This window comes from Acipenser ruthenus, chromosome 4, assembly GCF_902713425.1.
Source record: "Acipenser ruthenus chromosome 4, fAciRut3.2 maternal haplotype, whole genome shotgun sequence".
Lineage (NCBI taxonomy): Eukaryota > Metazoa > Chordata > Actinopteri > Acipenseriformes > Acipenseridae > Acipenser > Acipenser ruthenus.
This window is the reverse complement of record NC_081192.1, coordinates 47694098-47720864: the sequence shown is the minus strand read 5'-3', so window position 1 is coordinate 47720864 and position 26767 is coordinate 47694098. Positions and strand designations below refer to the sequence as shown.

At 36.9% G+C, this 26767-nt stretch overlaps 1 protein-coding gene across 2 annotated transcripts; it reads right to left on the bottom strand.

The window, feature by feature from the left end:
- Positions 1-443: 443 nt before the first annotated feature.
- LOC117399503 (uridine phosphorylase 1-like) lies at positions 444-16607 on the bottom strand. 2 transcript variants are annotated; one of them, XM_033998733.3, is made up of 9 exons: positions 16393-16607; positions 10370-10450; positions 9894-9954; positions 7900-8017; positions 7622-7780; positions 6092-6206; positions 4801-5010; positions 3914-4060; positions 444-2901 (listed from the first exon to the last, which is right to left on the bottom strand). In XM_033998733.3, the coding sequence occupies exons 3-9, from the start codon at positions 9941-9943 to the stop codon at positions 2765-2767; spliced, it is 936 nt and encodes a 311-aa protein (XP_033854624.3). In that variant the 5' UTR covers positions 9944-9954; positions 10370-10450; positions 16393-16607; the 3' UTR covers positions 444-2764. The 2 variants fall into 2 exon arrangements, with proteins under 2 accessions (XP_033854624.3, XP_058878452.1); XM_059022469.1 differs by lacking the exon at positions 16393-16607 and adding an exon at positions 15787-15824.
- Positions 16608-26767: the final 10160 nt, after the last annotated feature.

The following is a 26767-nucleotide window of genomic DNA, read 5'->3' as shown; positions in this document are numbered from 1 at the left end:
CTTCAAAAACTGCGTGCAAGTGTACCTAGAAGAATTGATGTTGTTTTGAAGGTAAAGGGTGGTCACACCAAATATTGATTTGATGTAGATTTTTCTTCTGTTCACTCACTTTGCATTTTGTTAATTGATAAATATAAACTATTAACATGTCTATTTTTGAAAGCATTCTTACTTGACAGCATTTTTTCACACCTGCCTAAAACTTTTGCACAGTACTGTATATTACCCCCAAGTTACCTTCCTGTAACTTTAAAAGTTTAAAAATGATTTTAATCTACATGATTTCAGCTTATTTGCTTGTTTGCTCAGTTTATTTGTGGGTAATACAGTAATTAATGAATATGAAAAGGAAAAAGGGTCCACACACCGAAGTAGACGAGGTGCAAGTTTCACAAGGCTGAAGCCATAAGTCAATATAGAAAAAGAGAGAACTGCACACTCAATTGCGCTCCAAAAATGAATATCTTTAATTCATAAAAACATATCACCAACATTTCGACACAAAAGTGCTTTTGTCAGGGTGTAAAATGCAAGTGTAGGATTTAAAATACTATTAAGATTATAAAGAGCAGGTGAATATAATTATACATTAGTAAAGTTTGTTCATGTGTTAATTGATCAATAGTATCTATAATGTCGCTAAAATATAGTTTTACAATATTAGACATTCCACAAACATGAACATAACATTCTGAAGAGAAAGGCTTGCTGGTTTTATTATCACATTATGTAGTATTAATTGGAGTTTTATTACACACCATCTACATGGTGAAGCCCTGTGTGTGGCAGGCTGTGCCTACGCTATCTCCCCAGAGCTCTGGCATTATAATTGTAATATGAAAGATGATTTAGAAATATATTTGAGCAAAATAAGGCTTAGAGTAACAAAACACTGCTGGCGTAGCATCTCTTAAAAGGTATGCAAAAAAAAAAAAAAAAAACACCAGAGGGTCATCAGTTGAACTAAATGGTGGCAGATATAAATATGGATACCATAAAATAGGGCATCATTGGCATTACATTGAAAAAAAATAGTTATGTAACAGGTGGGGGCCTGGCGTTAAATATTGGCCTTTCTGTTCCCAGCCCGTCTTGTTAACGTAACTCATCACACACAGGGTTCAAACCTGTCCATGTCTGCAGGGCAGTCCATTGCCTGTTAAAGTAGTCCTCACCTGTAAGACCTCGGTTAGAATCGGAGTCACGCACCAATGTAACAGACAAACAGTCACCTTTGTGGTTCCTAACCTAGAGACTTAACCACTTGTAAACTGCCTCGAATAAGTCAATGTCATGTTGTGGATTGACCCAAAATATTTGCTCAAACACAACAAGGTTTAAGTTTGATAAACTGTTCTGACTGCAAGCAATACGGAAAGCCATAGTTACGAGATGCAGAGTGTAGCTGTCGTCTTTTCTTCCTCTGATCTAAAGAAAATGTGATTAGGGTGCCCTCTAGTGACTAGGAGAAAATCTGCTACTGGTTTGAAAGCAGGGAACCCTGCTCTAAACGTAGGCCCTGTCCAGTGGAACAACCATAAAGATGAGTTCATTGCAAAATTATATCATTGAAGGTTGAATTTTCACTGATTTAAGAAATCCGAACTGCTCCAAAATGAAAGTTAATGGAAGTTGAGTTTTAATGTTGTCACTGTTTAATTCATTTCTGCAAAGCCGTGCATGTTTTTTTATGTTTTTTTTTAATGGTTTAACTTAAGTAAACAAACTAGTGCAGAAAGATCTGAGTTAGCTAGACCCATTCATTTCTGTAATATTGTATGAATAGACACCTTTTACACCCGTCAGGGTCTCCAGAATCGTGGACGATTATTCTGTTCACTTGTTTCATGCAGCCAGGTTGTTTATGTATTTATCTATATGGTTATTATTTGTTTATTATTATTTGTTTATTTAGCAGACACCTTTATCCAAAGCGACTTACAGAGACTCGGGTGTGTGAACTATGCATCGGCTGCAGAGTCACTTACTATTACGTCTCACCCGAAAGACAGAGCACAACGAGGTTGAGTGACTTGCTCAGGGTCACACAATGAGTCAGTGGCTGTCGTGTGAAGTTACATTCAGAGTGCACCTCTTGTTTTGTTTCAGGTAATATAGTCCTTGAACAATATATTTTATGTTTTGCTCAGTGAACTTCATATACTGAAGAATTGCAATATGTTTGGGGCGTGACGTACTTGGTGCACAATGTTCAACATCTAACTTACCAAGAGCAACTTGATGCACAACATGTTTCAATGAAGATCACAAGTTGTCTCAAAACAAATACGGACCTACAAGGTGAGTGATCTATCAGGGTATTTGTGGGATATGTAAAAAATATGCACAGAATATATATGTATATACACATATAACTGTCTTTCTGGTGCATACTACCTATTATTACTAACTTTATGTATCAATATACATTCTACATTACCTTTTGCATATTTTCACATAAGATACAGCAGTATTACAAATTGATTTTTCAAACACTACAGTAACTTGGAGTTAAAATACAGTATTGAATTGCAGCACCATGATTGTTCTAGAAGTGAAGCATATTTAAAAGCTATAATTGAAAGGATTAGAGTCCTGTGCCTCTTGTGTATGGTTGTTAAAATAAAACTGCCTCTTCTTTTAATAATATCAAAAATAAGTAATATGCACCTGAAAGACAATTGTTATCAAACTAAATATATGAAGAATATTTAAGCTAATATCTAATTGAAATTCAGACTGTAATACTATCATTAGTTCAGCACTAGACTTGTAGTTGTTTCTTAATGAAGTACCCCACTAGCTTCTGTGGGCGTTGCTGGTAATTGACAAGCAAATCGTGAGAGCTGGAAATTTGATCCCCTTCAAGACGGTTTAGCAGGGTCACACACACTACAGCAGCTGAGAGAAATAAAAGAAAACAACGAGAATAAAGATGTTAAACTGAAAATCGAAAAACACGTTTAATTACAACTCATAATAACAATATTAAACTACAATATCATGTAATAATAGTATAAAACATAAAAGAGGAATAAAACAATTGTAGCAATATAAAACTTGCAAGAAACAATGCAGTTGCAGGAAGAAATAGTTCAAGTATTGTTCTATGTTTTATTTGTAGTTTGATATATAAAAATATAATTCATTTTGTGTCATTGCACCTGCACAACGCTGATAAACAAAATGTTTTGTTCTTATTTAATGCATTTACATTCTTACAGATTACCAGAAGGGGTTGTTTTCAATTTTGCTTCTAATATTTTATGACAAGCATGAAACTTAAGGAAACTATGTGTGGGGGCTCCCGAGTGGCGCATCCAGTAAAGGCGCTCCTCGCAGGATGTACCCTATAGCCTGGAGATCGCAGGTTCGAATCCAGGCTATGTCACAGCTGACCGTGACCGAGAGTTCCTAGGGGGCGGCGCACAATTGGCTGAGCGCTGCCCGGGTAGGGAGGGCTTAGGTCGGCAGGGGAATCCACGGCTCACCGCGCATCAGCGACCCCTGTGGCCGATAGGGCGCCTGTGGCTCTGCAGCGGAGCCGCCAGATCTGTGTTGTCCTCCGGCACTATAGGTCTGGTGGCATTGCTGTGGATCTGCAGTGCGAAAAATGACGGCTTGGAAGGAGCACGTTTCGGAGGACGCGTGTTCCAGCCTCCGTTTCCCGAGTCGGTGGGGGGGTTGCGAGCGGTGAGCCGGGGATACAGATAATAATTGGGCATGCTAAATTGGGGTGAAAACCGGGGTAAAAATAATTGGCGACGACTAAATTAAAAAAAAAAAAAAAAAAAAGGAAACTATGTGTTTCAGGTAGGAACAAATGTGTCAGTCAAATCCCTGTTTGGATAAATAACTTCCAATATTGTCTTCAACTGATTACACTTGCTTACTAAGATATATAGAGCAGTACCTCGAATACCACTTAGTTTGCACATTGCTGCAAACACAGAGGACTCCATCTCAATATTCCTGACGCCTGCTTCATAGGCATCCTTCAGGTAACTGAGCTTTTCCTTTTCAGTGTATGAACAGAAAGCACCATCCAGACGAGCTTGACCTGTGCCAGATTTGAAACCGACAAATATTACACAAAAACCATGGCAGCACAAAAACTGCAATCAAAACAATACTGCACGATGTCAGTATACAAAGATGTATGAAAAATATGAAAAATGTAATACATGTTTTATCAATCAGAACACTATATTACATTTTTTATAAAATTACAGATATTGCATTTTGCCTATGACACAGCCAGCATATGCCAAATTAATTGTGCATTTATCAATAAGTACTAGGAAGTAAAACTTGAGAATTGGTGGTCTAAATATCCTGGTGGAAGACAACTCTACAGTAATTGGTTCAAGATATCTGTTCCATCGTGATGACAACACTGTTATTTGGTGAGGAAAGCCACAGAAAGGGAACTGACAGTAATGACCCTGCCTCTCCAAACAAAAATGTTAATTAGATAGAAAACTTCTGGCAGTGCTTAAAATCTCAGGTTGCCAAGGCGGAGCTAGGAAACTCAGATCAGCAGTAGGCTATGTTGCAGATGAGGTCAGATGAGATTCTCCCATTCCTCACTCAGCTAGTGGAATCAATGCGACAGCACTCATCAGAAGGTCTAACAAAATACTTAGTAAAGTATGGATCTCCTGGTTGTGTGCAGGCATAAATGTATATTGAAGTATATTTATAAATGTTTTATGTATGGCTTTATCTACTTTGAAAGGAAAAATACTGGACTTATCATGGAGAATGACGAAACAAACTGAAAAAACCTAATGAAATTACCTTCATAGAAATCTGTGGTACACATGGTGTTTCCAATAACAGTTTGGAACTCATCTATTTCCTTACTGCACTGTAACAGCTGTTGCGCAAGTTCTTCATCCAAGTCTGTACTGCGGACTACAGTTTTTCCCAGAATTACCTGCTCAAACTGTGGCTTAAACAGGGCATCCACAGATTGCTTTGTGATGACCACTGTACCGGGCTCAAGTCCTAAAAATGAAGCAAAACAAAAAACAAAACTAGTTATAGAAAGAAGGTTCCAAAAAATCATGATGCTGTCAGTGTCAGCATTTTCAAAGAATTATTTTTGCATCTCTATTTGGAAAAGGAGACCACATAAGAAAAAGGCAGGCAAAGTTAAATTAAGAGTTGTTTCAAATGGCGATAATATAATCAATCTCCAATACGACTGATAATTTTAGTAAGTCCATGTTGGCTAATAATATTTAAGAAAGCACATACAGTATTTGTAAATCTAAAGTAGCATTTTGTTGACTGCAGGCAGCCTTATCAGCAATATATAGATGTAACATTTACGTATACCCCAGCCTCTTTATATCACTGATTTTATATTATATATAGATGTAACATTTACGTATACCCCAGCCTCTTTATATCACTGATTTTATATTATATATAGATGTAACATTTACGTATACCCCAGCCTCTTTATATCACTGATTTTATATTGCCCTTTATTCTAACTTGGCTGTTTATATGAAACATTTTTGGCAAGATAAGGAATACCCTGAATAAAGCCGAACAGCAATGCCGTTTTGCTTTTTTTTACTCTTTCAGCAACTCTGCAAAAAGACAACAGTGCCTTCATATTGTTTCAGTATCTTACTTTATAAGAACAAATTACTAAAATGAATTATACAATGGGATACCTAAGACCCGGACCAGCTACTGTTTTGCTTTGTTTACAGAAAGGGTGGGTACAAAATGACTTCCTATTTCCTCAATCTTCCATTGTTCTGAATGCAAAACAGTTTGGTAACAAAGTCTACCAGCACTTCCTCTCATTTTAAAAACTGATGTTTTGATTTGTTTTCTTCTAACATTAAAAATATATGAAGTAGAAACTGTAGGAAAGTAATCTTCATGATATTGGAAGCCTAACAGTGGATGCCTCCCCCGTACATTTTTAAAAATATCAAACAAAAAAAATCCACTACAAACAGTCATGTCCGTTTCTGAAGTTTCTATTCAAAATCAAACAATATGCATGATTTGATTGGATATGTCATCAACAAAATATTGGTAAGAAAAAAAGTGTAAAACTACCTACCTATTCCACCTGATGTCCCAATGCGTAAGACTGTGACGTTGGTACACTTAGCATGATACAGTAGCTTAATGAGCTCGTGTAGCATTATTGCAATCGAAGGAATGCCCATACCATGCTGAAATAAAAACATTTTAACAGTAAATACACACATAATTGTCCTTGTAAGGCTTTTTGGCTTTTTACTTATAATATTATACCAGGATAAAAAGACCTTCTTTCCAGTAGGGTCAAGAGTGAGTTGACCATTCAGAAATAAGAAAGAAAATGGAATTGAAATCAAACGTAAAAGCTAAACTAGAACAAACTAGCTATTAGCTATTGCTGCTCAGTGTTTGGTGTCTGAGGGGAAGCTGTGATAAGAATACAGCTTCAATATGACATACAGAGAAGAAATAGGCCCTTTTCAGAACATTAATGACAAAATTGGTTTTTGTAAGATAGTCGTTTTCAACACACTACTGTACAGTGGCAAAAAAAAAAAAATGTAAAGGCGCACTCTGCATTACCTATTATTTGTAACTGTATGTGCATTGTGGGAGAAATATACTAAGGAAAACTTAAGGGTTGCATAGCAGCCATATAGCAATACAATCTATAAAGTAAAACTATATATTTTAAAACATATATATATATATATATATATATATATATATATATATATATATATATATATATATATATATATATATATATATATATATATATATATATATATATATATATATATATATATATAATACATGGATGAAGGCTATATTTGCATCCTGAGCCATTCGAAAAAAAAGGCATAATACCACAATAGTGACATCAAAAAGAGATAATTCCTTTATTATTATTATTATTATTATTATTATTATTATTATTATTATTATTATTATTATTATTTATTTCTTAGCAGACGCCCTTATCCAGGGCGACTTACAGTAGAGGAAAACATACTTGAACTTTGACCCATTCGACTCCTCGAGACCATAACTTTCAATTCAAACACAAAATGGACGTGTGTATAGAAAATAGCAGAGCGTAGGTCGGAGGCCCGTATTGACCTGCTTACCCCCAGTGGGGGCACTGCGTAAGCAGCACTTTTGTTTTGTAGTTTTATAACTGTGTTTTATTTTCCCTTTTCATTTCGCATTTTGTTTAAATTATTATTTTGAGCACCTGTGAGTGCGCCAGCTTTTAAATGTTTAACAGAATTGGTATTCCTGTGGTCCTGTGGTACCATTGCCGGTACTCAGGCCACGGACAACAGCGCCCTTTGTGGGCTAAAAGAAAAACATCTAAAATAATAAAACTGGGCAGCAGTGCGTTGTTTTCAAATAAAACTTCTGTCTCCTGTGTGTGTCAGTGAATTGCCCAACACCCTTCCAGACACCTGTACTTTGTTTGTCTGTCATTTCTTGTTGGATTACTGCACTGCACCTGCACGTACCACTTACCACTTTGCCACAGTGCTACATCTTGGTTTGTTTATGTTGTCAAAATACATGCAGTCCAATCTGTCCAGTCACAGTTGTGTGTGATACTTACACTGACTGATAACACAGGCCCTACTTTGTACATGCTGTAGCGGTCAGTTCCTGCACAAATGTTAGGATAATCTGCATTGGGGTCTCCCAGTCCCAGTTCTCCAGCAATGTACTGGATAAAAGCTTTCATTCTCCAGGGGCTCCCTCCAACACACACAAACTAATGAAAAGACAAGATCCGACAAAAAGTACATGTGAGTCACACTGCTTAATTGTAAAACAAGGGTGATAAACATGTTTATGTTTTTGTATAATCAACAAAAAAGACAGGTTTCTTACTTTGACATCCCCAAACATTGCTGGTAAATCATGGCTGCCGGTCCCAAGGTCAAAATGGTACAATATATCTTCTTTCATTGAGTTCAAGTGGGGATTTGACAGGTGGATGGAAGTTACCCTGTATAAAAAGAAAAGTTATTGTAATTGTCTCTTAAATAACAAACTTATGATTTTGGATTCAGATTAACCTACATGTTTAAAGGTCTGGTGTGATGAAAATCAACAAGGTGGTACAGCTGGGTATTTACACAAATTTCAACTCCCAATGCCATACTCTATACTAAAACAATTTTCGGTGGTGACGCTGCATCCCATACCAGTGGGATGATACAATTTCCTTGATTACGGCCCAGCTAGTAAAGATTGGGGAGCAGCAAATGGCACCTTTGATAAGGCCATGTTAAGGTGGTGGAATGAAAATATTAATGAAAACCCCAAACCCAACACTGGGTAACCTGATAGTGCACATTCAACAGCAAACATCTGAACGTGAACCTAAAAGTGCTTATCTTGATAAGAACGGTGCAAAAGCAATACTACAACAGGCAATGTGTGGTCCAGTGGTTAAAGAAATGGGCTTGTAACCAGGAGGTCCCCGGTTCAAATCCCACCTCAGCCACTGACTCATTGTATGACCCTGAGCAAGTCATTTAACCTCCTTGTGCTCTGCCTTTCAGGTAAGACGTAATTGTAAGTGACTCTGCAGCTGATGCATAGTTCACACACCCGAGTCTCTGTAAGTCGCCTTGGGTAAAGGCATCTACTAAATAATAATAAAAAAAAAAATAATAATAATAATTAATGAGCAGTCACTGATTCTATTTCACATCTTATCTTGCTTTGCAAACCTTTATGTACCTTCTAAGCATGTAACAGCTTCTAACTAATTAGCATCCTTCTTTTTCACACAATTCTAGGTGTCAGTAACTTTAGAATGACCTGCTACATATTTAGAATGCTGCTCCTAAACATCATACAGCTTTCCACAGATTCTCACAAATAAATAAATAAAATACATTTTAAAAGTCCTGTATGTTATGCTAGTGTTAAGAGGTCTTCTAGAGGTCTTCCATTGCCCTTTTGATTTATCCTTTCTTTATAGACTGCAGCTGAACCAAGGTCCTTTATTATTGAACTGTTCATTGCAATAAAAGTGACAACATTAATGGGCAAGGCAGGTGAAATTAGTTTTTACCAGGTGCACTCTTCAGCCACCTGACCTGTGTGGCAGGTACATTAGAGGACTAAGTACAGAGATAAACAAGAAGCCTGTCGTTACCCACAATGCAACTGGATCACTAGCATGTCAACAGTAGAACTTTGCCATGCAGGAGTTCGTAAATAAATACCCAGATTCTAAGAAAGTACAGGTCAATGTTTTTTTTTTTCATTATAAAGTGGTGTATCCCTCGTTATGGGTCTTGTTTTGTAAAAATAAGACTTTTAGAAACTAGTTGCTGCATCTGTTTTTTATATGTCCTAATGTGCTGAAAGTGACGTGTTTCGAAACTACAATTCTCAACAGACCTGTGAAAGATACACACTAAATGAATAGACCAAGTAGACAAACAGCAGCTAACAAAACCAAGTATATTTACAAAATATTTAGTGGCACAGCATTCTGAAAGAGGCCCATGCCCACTAAAGAGTGCAGCATTTCATCAGTGTAACATAAAAAAAAACACTGTTGCAGAGAGAGCCTGAGTTGTGTATATATGGCCCATAGAGATATTTTACAGCGTGGCCTGTTTGCTCATTAAATATAAAAAACAATGCATGCACTGCAAACCAGACAATGGGTATGCAAAAGCTAGACTGATAGTTTACCTGGCTTTCTCAAGTTGGAAATTACATTTTTATACAGCTCTCATATTGCAGATGTATTACCAAAAAAAATATATCCTTTGTGTAGTGTTTATTAAAACAACTCAGTAATAACTGAGATTACAATAACTACAGCAAAATGAAAGTAGCTTATTAAAAATAAGACTTACTTAGAGCTCGCCCCATCCTTTTTCTCTTTATTGTTGAGGCCAGGTGCCATTTTATAATATTCTGAGAAAATAAAACAAGTATCAAGTGAACTAAAAATCTTAGACATAAGATGGATATTTTAATAACATATTGTATGTATTTAATAAAAGCAAGTCAAATCTGAATACAGTAATTACAAACATGGTGTTAATACAATATGTAGTCAATGCAAATAATGAATAGAATTTTGTATCATGAATTAAGAGAAGGGGAACATACTAGTATGGATCAACAACAGGGAATCCTAAAATGTCAAATATTTTTTTCCCTTCAAGACCGGTACAACATTGTATGTCAGATTCTATTAAATACTGTATTGCAAAGTGGGGGGCAAAGTGGGGGGGGGGGGGGGGGGAGTCAGTAAGGGGGGCACGACTATGACTAAAGGGGCAAACAAATTTAAATAAATACATAATGACAAAGTCCAAGTTCTTACCTTTCAAATGAGCCGTTGACGGTCACTCTGGGACTTGTAGAACTGGAGAAATGATGTTTGAAGTGGCGAGTGTCAGTGAAACTGCAGTGAACAGAGTGGAAATAGCAGTTTCAATGTATGGGATAAGCTAAATACATAAATGTTAACAAACACATTCTTAAGAGTCAGAGTCACAACTTCCACTAAGAAAGCAACGAAGCGCCCATTCAAATCTGGTATGTTATGCTGTTTTTGGTCTTTTACATATTTTTAAATTGAATTTATCATATTTTCCAGTATTTTACATTGTTTTTAATGGAATTTATAATATTTTCCACCATTGAGAAAATAGTATGTAAATATTTATCATATGCAATACATTGGGTCTTGTACATTTTTTTTTACTTGTGTAACTTTGTTACCTGTTACCACTTTCTGACATTACACATTGCAGGTGCATACCACATTCTGATGATGTACCACTTTTCTAACACTACACCGGTAGCTGGCAATATATATATATATATATATATATATATATATATATATATATATATATATATATATATATATATTGTGAGACAGCAGGGAGGGGGTTAAAACCTCCCTGCACAGAAAACATGTGAAAATGCACACTGGTTTTAGTTTAATTGTATTTGTTTATTGTTTAATTTAAATTGAGTAGAAGGAAGCAGGAGAGGTGCTCTGCTTCTGAGCAGTCCGGAGAAAAAGGTACAGTTTAAACCTGTTAAGGTTTGGGGCAGGTAAACGGCTTAGCCATCCTGCGAGTGAGTCAGGTTCCAGTGTGTATAGTAAGCGCTCCAAAAACTGAGTTAGGAGTTTGTTTGTGTTTTGTTTGGTTTGTAATTAAAAAGAGCGCAACCGTGCGTTTAAAATCCATTTCTGTGTGCTGGGTCGCAGTTCTTAAAGGGGCAACGAACCTGAGTGAGTGGCAAGCTCGCTCACAATTGGTACCAGAAGTGGGGCGCCCCTATGACCCTAGAAATGGAGAGCATTAAGGAGTTGATTGTGAGGATCAACCACGATACTGCTGCTCAAATAGAGCGGACTGCGAGGTTGGAGAGATGGACGAGAGAGATGGGGTGGGCACCGCCAAAGACTCAGGAGCGGGAGCCAACCGAGTTGGAGTGGTTGATTCAGGAGTGGGAGCAGGCTAACGCAGTCTCCCGAGCCAGAGAGGGAGGAGCTGCTACCGCCGCTTCCGGAGCCCAGAGGGGAGGAGCTGCCGCTTCCGGAGCCCAGAGGGGAGGAGCCGCCGCTTCCGGAGCCCAGAGGGGAGGAGCCGCCGCTTCCGGAGACCAGAGGGGAGGAGATGAAAAGCATACCGCCACCACAGCCCCCGACTACCACCCCTGCAAGCCAGTCCAGCTTTACCGTGGGAGGTCCCTTGTCCCGGCAGTGTGGACACCGGGCCAGAATGTGCAGACCTCCCTCCGCTTGACCTAGCTCCCAGGTCGCAGGACAGCCAGGCACAGTCACCTGCCTGGTCCCTTGCTCCACTCCCCCTGGATTTCCAGATGTCGCTGCGCAGGAGGAAGACGTCACTGCGCAATGGGCAGACGTCGCTGACGCTCCCCCTGCTGGTTGCTTCGTTCCACCTTCCTACTGCTCTGCTCCCCCTGGAATCCCAGACGTCGCTGCACCGCTCCACAGCCACGCGCCTCTGCCTGCCAGTCCGTGCTCCCGGTCACCGGCCTTCGCTGTGGTTGCCCTGGACATGCCGTCTGGGTCCCTCCTTGTTGGTCCTGGGTCCCTCACTGGGAACGCCGGAGGGACCGACCCACCCTCAAGCCCACCCATGGAAAAGGGCGAAAATTGACATTTATGGACTTGAGTGTGGGTGGTCTTTCAAGGGTGGAGGGAGGTGGCCGTTAAATGGCCGGTGTCTTGAAAAGACAAGGGGAGGGATATGTGAGACAGCAGGTAGGGGGTTAAAACCTCCCTGCACAGAAAACATGTGAAAATGCACACTGGTTTTAGTTTAATTGTATTTGTTTATTGTTTAATTTAAATTGGTTAATTGTTTTATTGTTTAATTATCCCCTGCACCTGGTGGTTGTTATTAAATTAGGACCAGGTGCAGGGTATTTAAGGAGTGAAGCCAGTGTACTCAAGGCTGCTGAGTAGAAGGAAGCAGGAGAGGTGCTCTGCTTCTGAGCAGTCCGGAGAAAAAGGTACAGTTTAACCCTATTAAGGTTTGGGGCAGGTAAATGGCTGAGCCGTCCTGCGAGTGAGTCAGGTTCCAGTGTGTATAGTAAGCGCTCCAAAAACGGAGTTAGGAGTTTGTTTGTGTTTTGTTTGGTTTGTAATTAAAAAGAGCGCAACCACGCGTTTAAAATCCATTTCTATGTGCTGGGTCGCAGTTCTTAAAGGGGCAACGAACCTGAGTGAGTGGCAAGCTCGCTCACTATATATATATATCTATATATATATATATATATATATATATATATATATATGTATCTATATATATATATATATATATATCTATAATATAAATTTATTTTATTTTTTTTGGTGAAAACCCAGATTTATTTTTTCATATTTATTTTCCTAGATTTAATTGCTGAGCGATAATGTTTTTCAGATTTATCTGTTAGGTAAATATTGAATCGCCAAGTTTAATAAAAAAAAAAAAAAAAAAAAAAAAGGGGCCGTCATCTAAAAAGTTTGCGCACCACTGCTGTCCCGCTTGACACAATGCAATCAATGTAAATGTTTTTCCGTAATCCATTTTTATTTTTAAGGTCTCTCTCTTTTTTTTTTTTTTTTTAAATTTAGAGCGACCATTTATTATTTTTATTTATTTTGATTGATTAAAATGTCCAATTATGTTTTTTCTCCTCATCGCAGCGAGTCCCCACACAGCACAGACATTCTGAGGGTGTGCTAGTGTCTTCCGATCTCACAAGCCTAAAGCCAGAATTGCTTTTACGCTGAGCAATCCAGAGCAGAGGTGAACGGGCTACAGATCCCGGAGAACAGAGATCAGCCCTGCTTTTTATCCACTTGAATGCGCTCTGTGTCTGGCCAGTAGGGTTCGCTGTTGTGCGATGAGGAGAAGCAATCCCTGCTGGTTTCCCATCCCCCACCACGGGAGCGTCAGAGCTAATGTGATGCCCACTTCTGAGTCCCCAGCAAAATTCGGCCTCTGCACAGCCTGGATGCAGACTGGCGCCGTCCAAGCTGTATGACTCATCCTGCGCTCCCAGCTGCAGCACTTTAACTGAATGAGCCACTCTAGGACCTTAAGTTCTTTTTTTAAACAATACAAGCAATTACATTAGAAAAATAACTATTATCCCAATGGTTGCTTATCGGTTATAAGTCTGATTAAGGGCCGGACCAAATCAAAGTTAGCACTTAGAGAACGAGGATGCAAAAGCATTTGCGGTAATAAAACACAAGAAAAATTCCAAGCGAAATCTCGCGGAACCAAAACAAGCCCTTTTTGTCCTTCAAAAAGCAGTTGTCGCTTGTTGACTACAAGTGTGTTGAGAAGGGGGAGTGGTTTGCTATCCCCCGACCAGATCTACTCAATTCCAGCTATAAATCACATTGCAAGACTTTCGCAGGACCAGATTTTATAGGCAACCAGTAAAAAAATAACACTAAACATCCTGATATTTGCAAAAAAACAAAAAAAACAGTACATGTCTCAAGACGCTCCACTGACCTCATATATTGAACACTTGCACACAACACTGAATAATTTAAAATTAATAATTTACAGTATCAAATATTATTATATGTATTATGCCTATTATCATAATATATGTTGTGTTTGTTGCAACCTTAAACGAAACACGCACAAGACTGTTTTCTTCTTTATTAACTTTTATTTATTTATTTATTTATTTGCACCAGTTCGAGTTAAATGTTTAATAAAGCAATATGTATTATTTATTTTAGACGTGCAAACAATAAACTGTTTTCTACTCATGGACAGCTTTGCATGGAGCAGTGTCTCTTTCAGTGATGGTAAAGGTTTTTAGATATATTTTCTTTTATTTCTTATCTTTGTAGTAAGCTGTGACAACGGTACGTTTTTATTTTTAAGTCCATTGACATACTCGCACGTCATCTGTGACGTCACCTGCTTCTGTTGAAATTATTAATTTCTTAAAACGCACAGCGCTCCATTACAAGAACTTCGATCAAACTCAAGGCTAGCAAATGTAAACAAACTACAATACTAATAAAGAACATATGAATGTTTTAACCACGTTAATATTAACTTTTAGTTTGTAACATTTGGTTACTCTCGTAAAATACTTCAACATGTAGGCTTACACAGAAACATTACATGAAGCCCAAATTCTCTACATGTAAGAACAAGCCCATCTTGCAGTACAAGGGACCACAGATTTTATTTTGGCTATACCGTGTCAGCATGCCAAGCGGTCCCCTTGAAACGTATACATCCGTGTAACAAAACTACATATTACCTATAATGGTAGCCTGTCATCTCAGAAGCATCAAGATGGTTTTTAAATTTGCTTTGGGTTTTCGACAGAAGAAATAATAATAATAATAATAATAATAATAATAATAATAATAATAATAATAATAATAATAAATACAACTACCCGACTGTATTTTTCACGGCATTTCATTTGACTTCTTATAGTATAATATTGTAGCGATCTCTGTTAACGCAGGTAGGCACGTCACACAGAGCAAGGCAATCAATCCACACACAGGAGGAGGGCAGGCACGGCAGCAGTTTGATTCAAAGGGAGGTTAACTACATGAATCAACATTTTCTATCTGGTCATTTTATTTGCATGTTACCGCCTTGTTTCCGCCCCTTCAAAATGTCACAAATACCGGCTGGGGATTGGTCAACAGCTGTTTTCATGTTGCTTTCGGCGGTCTCTTTACTCCTGCGAAACTTCACTCTGCCCCTTTTGCCGATTGGAAATGGTTAGTTTCTGTTTCTGGATAAAGAAAATGCGAAATAGAAACTAGCGATATTATCGCATAAACACTCTTAAGCAAGAGCGATCGGGGTTTGATTTGGTCCAGCCCTAAATGTCCAAGCACTTAAAGATTTAAAGGTCATGAGAAAAAGACCTTTGACAAGTGATCAAACCCGCTGGTTGCTGTCCAAGTACTGAAATCAATCGGGCCCAATTTACAAAAAATAATGTTATATTATACAGTTCTATTCCTTCCCGAAAAAGTACACCTTCCCAAGCCCATGTTGAAATATAATTATATTGCATAGTGTCGGCGCCGCCTAATCGGGTTACTGATAACCGAGATTTCTCCTTAAATACACAATTTAAAATACGAGTCAATGTTTTTTTATTATTATTATTCCTAAACAAAATCAATCGCTTTTTTTTTTTTTTTAATTATTTCTACATGAAATGATAAAGAATGAAATCATATCTCAACACAAGGCGAGGCACCTCAGATGTTGACATTTCTCTGCAACAGCAGCCAAACCACAGGAGTTTCCTTCTTCAAGTTCAACGTGGTTTACGCAATTTACGCAAGTCACAGACACACAGCACGTACACACTGCTACGCGCGACCTGTCTTGCTCTGAAAGCGATTTCCGTTCATCATTTGAAAATAGCGTATCACAGTTAAAGGACATAAATACCACTGGGAAGAACAGTGTCCCAGAGTTGTATCCCATTTAACATTTAATCATGATGTGATGCGATTTCATTCTTTCTTTTCATTAAGAATAATAATTTTAAAAAAATGGTCGTCTCAACTGCCTCGTTTAATTGTGACAGCCGCGTATTCAGGATATTTATTTCCTCTCCTTAGGCGTCCCGATAATGCAGCGCCGACTGTATTATGTAAAACATTCATTTACATAATACAAATGCACAAACTAAATATGAAGTGGCGCAAAAACAATGGTTAGTACCATTCTATCCTATGTAAATGCAAGACATCTCTGAGTTCAGGTAAAATAAAGTGTACACATTAGCATTTGCTAAAAGAAGACCATAAACACTGAAAGTCACAAACAATACCATTTCAAAACAGTATTTTCTTACCTGTAAACCTTTGTCAACGCGAAACTTTTCTCTTAAGCTCTGCGTAATGTACATTAACACTGCACCTTTCCGGGTTGTTCCTTATCCTCACTACAGTTCTGACTACTACGGCACCGGAGTTCAATGCTATTGGTTCTCACACGCTGGATTAGGTGCACTGCGTTATGTTAATCACGCACGTACCAAATGAGGTTTCCCCGTTCCAGTAACTGCAAATTCATCTTGGTACGGAAATCACATCGTCCTAGGCTCATGAATAAATTCAACTGAGCTGTAGCAGTAGACGTGCACGCGTATTGTATAAAAAAAAAAAAAAAAACAATTGGAATGTTGTAGTCATGTCCTGCCCCTGTATTTATGTATTTATTTATTGTGTGTTGAAGCCCACAAGTGTGTTATCATAATGTGTGATCTTTTTTCAACTGCTCATTTAAGTGTAAATGTGTAATATATTCTAACTGCAAAGCCATGATCTGTTGAAATGCCCAGAAAAGGCTGCTAAGCTGGTGACCACCAAGAGTTGGGTATTAGATCAAATCTTTACCTGTGCAGCCTACTGTATACTGCACAAGATGTGAACATGTGTACAAAAATGATATTGTTAGAAGGGAAAAAACATATGACACCTTTGAAATGTACAGTAAAGGGACTTTGAAGGGTGTGTTATTTCTTAAATCAACTTAACCAACTCTTCAACTAGAATTTATGAATATATATATATATATATATATATATATATATATATATATATATATATATATATATATATATATATATATATATATATTACTAGACATACTTTCAGAAACCTGAATGAGAATTAATTCCACATTGTGTACAGACATACATACATACATATATCAAATACTGGATAACCTTTATCTGCTTGTTTATATAGTGACAATTTGAGGTAGCACTGTATGGCTATTTTGTCTGCATCGACTTAATTTTGTATTTTGTTTTCAGCACTTTGTGGCTTATAAACTGATGCTCCGTTGTCACAGTTTAATCCTGTGTCTATGGAGGATAATTTGTGCCAAAATTAATAAATAAATAAATAAATATCGAAATAAAAAAAATAAATACATAAATAAATCCATAAAAAAACGAAACAAATAAAAAAATACATACATAAAAAACGAAATAAATAAAAAACGAAATACATTACATAGAAAAATATACTTATGTATTTATTTATTTTGGCACAATTTTTTCTCTCTATATTTCTCATTAGCGTCAATCACACTGGAAGGGCGGGGCAATACCGTTGGTGCGTTCAATTACCTACCAGCTGGTCTGCCAGGTTTGAATTAGCGTAGAATCATAAGAAGCAGTAGAAATAATAATAATAATAATAATAATAATAATAATAATAATAATAATAATAATAATAATAATCTCAAAAATGGCTAAACCAAATCCACAACTGCTAAGAGAAGCTGCGGACTGCCTGGAACAGGAACCCACCGGAAGTACTTCTTCCAAGTCCTGCTTTTGTTCAGAGCAACAGTCAGTCATCCGTAACTCATTGAGGTCAAATTTAAATTAAAATGGGGCTGTCTTAGCTGCCTGGGCCGGTTCAAGGTCAACCTTTGGACGCTGAGGAAGTGCAGGCTTTAGTTTCTCTGTGGGCAGATAGAAGTGTTCAGGAAGAGGATTTACCTTTATTATATTAATATAAAGAGACAACAAATGCAGAAAATAAAACAATTCTAAAGTTATTTACAAACATATTGTAAAACAAAATACAACTGTACCATACATACAGCTACTGCTCTTCTTGCAGTCTCGCAACTTTTGTTTATTTATTTATTTACTTATTTACGGTATTTATTTCATTTTTTTTATTAATGTATATATATATATATATATATATATATATATATATATATATATATATAAAAATTTTGGGACAAATTATCCTCCATATGTGTTTGTTTAGAATTAAGGAGGTTAATCCCCAAAAAACAGTACCTGAAAATGAAGTTTGCCCTCCATCGTGAACAACACAATACTACTAGTGCTGTGACTTGAAGAATGCTCTTTGGATTCTTGCCCAGTTCAATGTACAGGAGGTAACTCATGACTTATTTACATATAGTCAAAAACAATCATCAGTGCTGGGAAGGGCTTCCAGCCCACACACACAAAGACTAAACCATTTTAAGATGTGCATAAACAAATGATACACATCTGTGTAAACATCGACTAACTAACCTTAATAACTTTTATTTAATACTGACTCACCATTAGCAATTGTAATGATGGAACAGATGAATACTGCATTTAAATTAAAAACTGGCACCACTGTTTACTAATTGGAATTTACTATTAAAAAAAAAACACTGCTTTTGCTGTGAGCTGCTAATGGTGATCCTATGTCCAGCCAAAATAAGACCACCCAGGTTGAAGTGTGTAAACAGTATGAAGATAGCTACCAGTTTAAAGACCTTTCGTAAAATAGAGAGGTCTAGTTATTTCTTCCTATTTTGTTTTACCGTATACACTACCTGGCATCTCTTTTTTTAATTTAGATGTTTTTATCTATAATTGTCCATTGCTTTAGGCTGCCTGTCTGTCCAGTCGTTTCTCATTGATTTTCCTGCAGACATCGGTTCACTAAATTCAGTTTTAAGGGATCTTGCCAATTTGCCAAGCAACAATCATTTAGCTTTTGCCATTTTTTCCACATTGATTTGGTGGAATCATATAAGGTTTTCTACGTTCAGTTAGAGGAAGCATAAATAACTACAAAGCACCACATTTCATATGTTATTTTATTGCACCTTCTTGTACCTGGGTTTTCATTTTGTTTCATACAGGAGAGCACTGTTTTGAACAGAGCTCCAGTCCTTTTTCAGCGCTAGCTGAAATGAAAGGACTAGCATCATACTCCATCATATGTACAATTCACATGTAATGTATTTCATCGTAATTATACGTTGACATTTATAAATTCCATATGGTTTGGCTTTCATGTTGTACAGACTGTGTGCTTTACAGAACACAGATATGAAAAATTGCATTGTATTTTATCTTGCTCTTAATTGTATTAATACTTGTACTGTGATTCTTGAAATGTATTTTTTGTTTATGACTGTAAGTCGCCCTGGATAAGGGCGTCTGCTAAGAAATAAATAAATAATAATAATATCCATTATTGGCTGCTCTGACCTTGAGCACAAATATCTTATATTATAATATACAGTTATATACATGTACTATATATAACAATATGAATATTATATTGTGTATAGCTTTTGTGCTGTATTATAAATGAAGTAAACAGTAGCACATTAGAAAAGTGCAAGGTCGATTCTTTTTGAAGAATGTACTGTATTTAGCTGTGAAATGTTCATGTAGTTGTTGAAATGAGAAGCACGATTTAACCACTAGGTGGCTACTTGTAATGCTGTAATGTGATATACTGTAATTACTTAATAATTACTATACATTTTAACCTCTGTTTCTATTTTTAATTGTTAGATTTTTCAGTGAAAGAGCAATTTGACAAAAGTGGTGTTTTAACAGATATACCACTGGCTAAAAAGCCATCTGATCTCTTTCATAAGGCTCCCTAAGAAAATAGATGAAAAAAATGATACAGTAGTACATTTTATTTATATATATATATATATATATATATATATATATATATATATATATATATATATATATACACACATCCATACATACATATATATATATATATATATATATATATATATATATATATATATATATATATACAGTCGTGCTCAAATTTGTTGGTACCCCTCCACAAAAAACGAAGAATGTACAATTTTCTCTGAAATAACTTGAAACTGACAAAAGTAATTGGCATCCACCATCGTTTATTCCATATTTAATAGAAATCAGACTTTGCTTTTGATTTTTTATTCAACATAATATTGTAAATAATAAAACAAATGAAAATGGCATGGACAAAAATGATGGGACTGCTAACCTAATATTTTGTTGCACAACCTTTAGAGGCAATCGCTGCAATCAAACGTTTTCTGTAGCTCTCAATGAGACTTCTGCACCTGTTAACAGGTAGTTTGGCCCACTCTTCCTGAGCAAACTGCTCCAGCTGTCTCAGGTTTGATGGGTGCCTTCTCCAGACTGCAAGTTTCAACTCTTTCCATAGATGTTCGACAGGATTCAGATCAGGACTCATAGAAGGCCACTTCAGAATAGTCCAATGTTTTGTTCTTATCCATTCTTGGGTGCTTTTAGCTGTGTGTTTTGGGTCATTATCCTGTTGGAGGACCCATGACCTGCGACTGAGACAGAGCTTTCTGACACTGGGCAGTATGTTTCGCTCCAGAATGCCTTGATAGTCTTGAGATTTCATTGTGCCCTGCACAGATTCAAGGCACCCTGTGCCAGGCGCAGCAAAGCAGCCCCAAAACATAACCGAGCCTCCTCCATGTTTCACTGTAGGTATGGTGTTCTTTTCTTTGAAAGCTTCATTTTTTCGTCTGTGAACATAGAGCTGACGTGACTTGCCAAAAAGCTCCAGTTTTGACTCATCTGTCCAAAGGACATGCTCCCAGAAGGATTGTGGCTTGTCAATATGCATTTTAGCAAATTCCAGTCTGGCTTTTTTATGTTTTTCTTTCAAAAGTGGAGTCCTCCTGGGTCTTCTTCCATGGAGCCCACTTTCGCTCAAAAAGCGACGGATGGTGCGATTAGAAACTGACGTACCTTCACCTTCAGCTTGTATCTCTTTGGCAGTTATCCTTGGTTCTTTTTCTACCATTAGCACTATCCTTCTGTTCAATCTGAGGTCGATTTTCCTCTTGCGGCTGCGCCCAGGGAGGTTGGCTACAGTTCCATGGACCTTAAACTTCTTAATAATATTTGCAACTGTTGTCACAGGAACATCAAGCTGCTTGGAGATGGTCTTGTAGCCTTTACCTTTACCATGCTTGTCTATTATTTTCTTTCTGATCTCCTCAGACAACTCTCTCCTTTGCTTTCTCTGGTCCATGTTCAGTGTGGTGCACACAATGATAGCAAACAGCACAGTGACTACTTTTCTCCATTTAAATAGGCTGAATGACTGATTACAAGATTGGAGACATGTGTGATACTAATTAAAGAAACTAATTAGTTTGAAATATCACTATAATCCAATTATTTATGATCTTTTCTAAGGGGTACCAACAAATGTGTCCAGGCCATTTTAGAATATCTTTCTAGAATAAGCAATAATTCATCTCTTTTCACAGCTTCTTTGCTTTATTCTATGACATACCAAAGGCATGCAAGCATACATGATAAAATAGCTTTTAATTTCATCACTTTTCAGGAGGAATGAAGCATTATTACAATGAGCTGTAAGGGTACCAACAAATTTGAGCACGTCTGTATATATATATATATATATATATATATATATATATATATATCTATATCTATATCTATATCTATATCTATATATATATCTATATATATCTATATCTATATAACTATATCTATATATCTATATCTATATCTATATATGCATGCGCGCATTAAGGCCCAATAGGCCACCCGAAAAAGCATAAATCACGTTTAGGGCAAAAAATTATTAGTTTTTTTAAATTAAATATCATTATGCCAATAAAGTAGTCCCATTTATAACTTTGAACTACACACCAAGTTAAGCTGAGTAAATTAATTTTATTGGAACATGCAAAAGAAAGTACATTTGTATTTATGATGCTCTGGACATTGCCATTGAAAATATACACTAGGAGGTGAAGTTGAGACAGCACAGAATTATTTTTTTCCCATTACTGACAGTGCAGACCTGTTTGAGCAGAACAGATGGGAGGAATAAAAATAAATACAACAACGTCTCTGATTTCAGTAATTTTACAAGGTATGTGTCAGAGAGGTGGATATTGTGCATAAGTGTTTTTTGTGTTTTTCTGTAGCATTTACAAACCGCTAAAAATACATTATCTTAAGTGACAAAGTTGGGGTGACTGCATAAAGACAGCTTTTATGTTGCTATCTTCCAGTTCATTTAATTGTTCTCCATCCAAAGTGGCATGTCTACTTACTACTTTGTTTTTTTTGCAGGTAATTGGTCACTCAACATCAAAAATGTATTATCGGCCGCTCTCTCACCATATCATTTAAAAGATGGACATGACCACTGTTATTTCCAAAAAGAGTCTTATTAATTTTATTAGTATCAATTTTTAAAAGAACAAACAAAACGACGTGTTTCAGCATGTCCGTGCCTTCATCAGGTTTCACCAGGAGGCTGTGTGGTCCAGTGGTTAAAGAAAAGGGCTTGTAACCAGGAGGTCCCCAGTTCAAATCCCACCTCAGCCACTGATTCATTGTGTGACTCTGCGCAAGTCACTTAACCTCCTTGTGCTCTGTCTTTCAGGTGAGATGTAATTGTAAGTGACTCTGCAGCTGATGCATAGTTCACACACCCTAGTCTCTGTAAGTCGCCTTGGATAAAGGTGTCTGCTAAATAAACTAACAATAATACCTACAATTACATCTGAAAATGCAGTTCAGGCTATAAATCAATTAACAAGTCCTTAATTAAATTCATATTCATTATCAACTATTCATTAAATCATTCAGACAAGTAAAGGACATGATGTGATATACATTCTTACAGAAAAAAGATTTAAAACACAAAATACACAATTATACCATGTCCCACAAATAAATACATTATTATAGCTCTCAAATATTGCACTTATTTCATATGACTAATTAATTATTAATTAATCAGGTCCAGTGTTTCATTAAGACCATAAGGTTCCATTGTCTTCAAAGTGAAAATCCAAAATGATTCCCTTTGTAATAGATGCTTAACTATGTTACCTTCTCTTTCAGGAATTAACAACTTTTCAATGGCAATTAATTTTAAGCTAGAGGTAGAACCATGATTCTTTTTTATTATTATTATAGTACCTAGCTATAGCGTAATCCATATTGCTATTACGTATAGCGGCTTTATGTTCCGCTATGAGTATTTTCAGATTTCTTTTTATTTGACCTATATATGCTAGTCCACTAGCATATATGCATATATATGCATATATATATATATATATATATATATATATATACAGTACTGTGCAAAAGTTTTAGGCAGGTGTGAAAAAATGCTGTAAAGTGAGAATGCTTTCAAAAATAGACATGTTAATAGATTATATTTATCAATTAACTAAATGCAAAGTGAGTGAACAGAAGAAAAATCTAAATCAAATCCATATTTGGTGTGACCACCCTTTGCCTTCAAAACAGCATCAATTCTTCTAGGTACACTTGCACAAAGTCAGGGATTTTGTAGGCATATAGTCAGGTGTATGATTAAACAATTATACCAAACAGGTGCTAATGAGCATCAATTCAATATGTAGGTTGAAACACAATCATTAACTGAAACAGAAACAGCTGTGTAGGAGGAATAAAACTGGGTGAGGAACAGCCAAACTCAGCTAACAAGGTGAGGTTGCTGAAGACAGTTTACTGTCAAAAGTCATAAACCATGGCAAGACTGAGCACAGCAACAAGACACAAGGTAGTTATACTGCATCACCAAGGTCTCTCCCAGGCAGAAATTTCAAGGCAGACAGGGGTTTCCAGATGTGCTGTCCAAGCTCTTTTGAAGAAGCACAAAGAAACGGGCAACGTTGAGGACCGTAGACGCAGTGGTCGGCCAAGGAAACTTACTGCAGCAGATGAAAGACACATCATGCTTACTTCCCTTCGCAATCGGAAGATGTCCAGCAGTGCCATCAGCTCAGAATTGGCAGAAAACAGTGGGCCCCTGGTACACCCATCTACTGTCCGGAGAAGTCTGGTCAGAAGTGGCCTTCATGGAAGACTTGCGGCCAAAAAGCCATACCTCCGACGTGGAAACAAGGCCAAGCGACTCAACTATGCACGAAAACACAGGAACTGGGGTGCAGAAAAATGGCAGCAGGTGCTCTGAACTGATGAGTCAAAATTTGAAATATTTGGCTGTAGCAGAAGGCAGTTTGTTCGCCGAAGGGCTGGAGAGCGGTACACGAATGAGTGTCTGCAGGCAACAGTGAAGCATGGTGGAGGTTCCTTGCAAGTTTGGGGCTGCATTTCTGCAAATGGAATTGGGGATTTGGTCAGAATTAATGGTCTCCTCAATGCTGAGAAGTACAGGCAGATACTTATCCATCATGCAATACCATCAGGGAGGCATCTGATTGGCCCCAAATTTATTCTGCAGCATGACAACGACCCCAAGCATACAGCGAAAGTCATTAAGAACTATCTTCAGTGTAAAGAAGAACAAGGAGCCCTGGAAGTGATGGTATGGCCCCCACAGAGCCCTGATCTCAACATCATTGAGTCTGTCTGGGATTACATGAAGAGAGAGAAGCAACTGAGGCTGCCTAAATCCACAGAAGAACTGTGGTTAGTTCTCCAAGATGTTTGGGCCAACCTACCTGCCGAGTTCCTTCAAAAACTGTGTGCAAGTGTACCTAGAAGAATTGATGCTGTTTTGAAGGCAAAGGGTGGTCACACCAAATATTGATTTGATGTAGATTTTTCTTCTGTTCACTCACTTTGCATTTTGTTAATTGATAAATATAAACTATTAACATGTCTATTTTTGAAAGCATTCTTACTTTACAGCATTTTTTCACACCTGCCTAAAACTTTAGCACAGTATATATATATATATATATATATATATATATATATATATATATATATATATATATAATCCTGAATTGCATATTTCTAACCTGAATGTGGATGACTGAAATATTTGGTATTATGTGTGTTAGAGCAATGAGTACATCTGCCACATGGATAATTACCTTTCAATTAATTCGATAACCAATTTCCACTAGATGTTGGTGATTTATACAGGTTTTAAATAAATGTTCTTTGGACTTGACCCTGTTAATCATTGAACAAACAAAATATGAAAATACATTGATGAAAATAGAAATACAACAAATGAAAGAGAAATTGCAAAGTAAAATGAGATTGGATGAATATGAACAATCTCAACCAAAAATAAAAGATGACCTTGGACATTATGAAAACAAACTGAAAGTATTCAAAATGAAGAAATATGAAAGAGATGCTCAGGACTATAGGAATGGGACTGTTTATAATTGGAATGACAAACCCAAAAGAAATCAACAATGGAGAACAAAATACGCTCCGGACCTTCGTTTTTCCGCTACCAGTGACAATGACTCAAGAGATAAACAATGAGGAACCAGAACCCGGTCAGACTTTAAACATTCTACCAGTGACAATGACTCAAGAGATAAACAATGAGGAACCAGAACCCGGTCAGACTTTAAACATTCTACCAGTGACAATGACTCAAGAGATAAACAATGAGGAACCAGAACCCGGTCAGACTTTAAACATTCTACCAGTGACAATGACTCAAGAGATAAACAATGAGGAACCAGAACCCGGTCAGACTTTAAACATTCTACCAGTGACAATGACTCAAGAGATAAACAATGAGGAACCAGAACCCGGTCGGATTTTAAACATTCTACCAGTGACAATGACTCAAGAGATAAACAATGAGGAACCAGAACCCGGTCAGACTTTAAACATTCTGCTAGTGAAGGTGACTCAAGAGACTCAAGTGAATCCTACAACAAGGGGTCGTTTTTTTAAACAAATTCCACAAGACCAACACACGCCATCGTGGGGGAGGCCGAAGAAGATTAGGCGAGCAAAGAGATGGTCAAAGCAGTCACCATCAAAGAATGACCACCAGGAGTCAGACTTGGCAATAATTAATATTTCGGATTGTAAATTGAATGATGTACAACAGTCTGTGTTAAATAAGGGGCTGTCATTTGTTCCTTCTAATGGGGTTAATGCATTTAAGCTAAAAGTAAATTGTTACAAATTTATTAGACAATTACATCTTAAACATTATTTTGAAACTAAAACACAAACTGCAATTGATTGTAACCCTTTGGATAAATTTAAGAAAAAGTCTAAAAGAAAATGCTACGTTAAACACTTTTAGCAAATTGGTAGAACATGATATTACAACAATGCTAAAAAAAAGTTCAGCCCCTAAACATGTTAACATTAGTCAATTAGAAAGAAAAGCTGTTAAGGAGTTGAAAGAGAACAATAAAATTATAATTAAAATTGGCAGACAAAGGATGCTCTATTGTTATTCAAAATACTGAAAATGATGTTTGTGAAGTTTTAAGACAATCAAATAATTCAGATTTCTATTAATTGTTAACAGGAATCCTATACTGAGGCTCCAGTGGTTAAAGAAAAGGGCTTGTAACCAGGAGGTCCCCGGTTCAAATCCCACCTCAGCCACTGACTCATTGTGTGACCCTGAACAAGTCACTTAACCTCCTTGTGC

Excerpts from the sequence above, each read along its gene's own strand:
- LOC117399503 (XM_033998733.3), bottom strand. The coding sequence starts at position 9,943 with ATGGCACCTGGCCTCAACAATAAAGAGAAAAAGGATGGGGCGAGCTCT. Across the intron at positions 6,207-7,621 it reads GGCCTGTGTTATCAGTCAGT|CATGGTATGGGCATTCCTTC; the intron begins GTAAGTATCACA and ends TTTTTATTTCAG. Across the intron at positions 2,902-3,913 it reads CAAACTAAGTGGTATTCGAG|CTGCTGTAGTGTGTGTGACC; the intron begins GTACTGCTCTAT and ends TATTTCTCTCAG.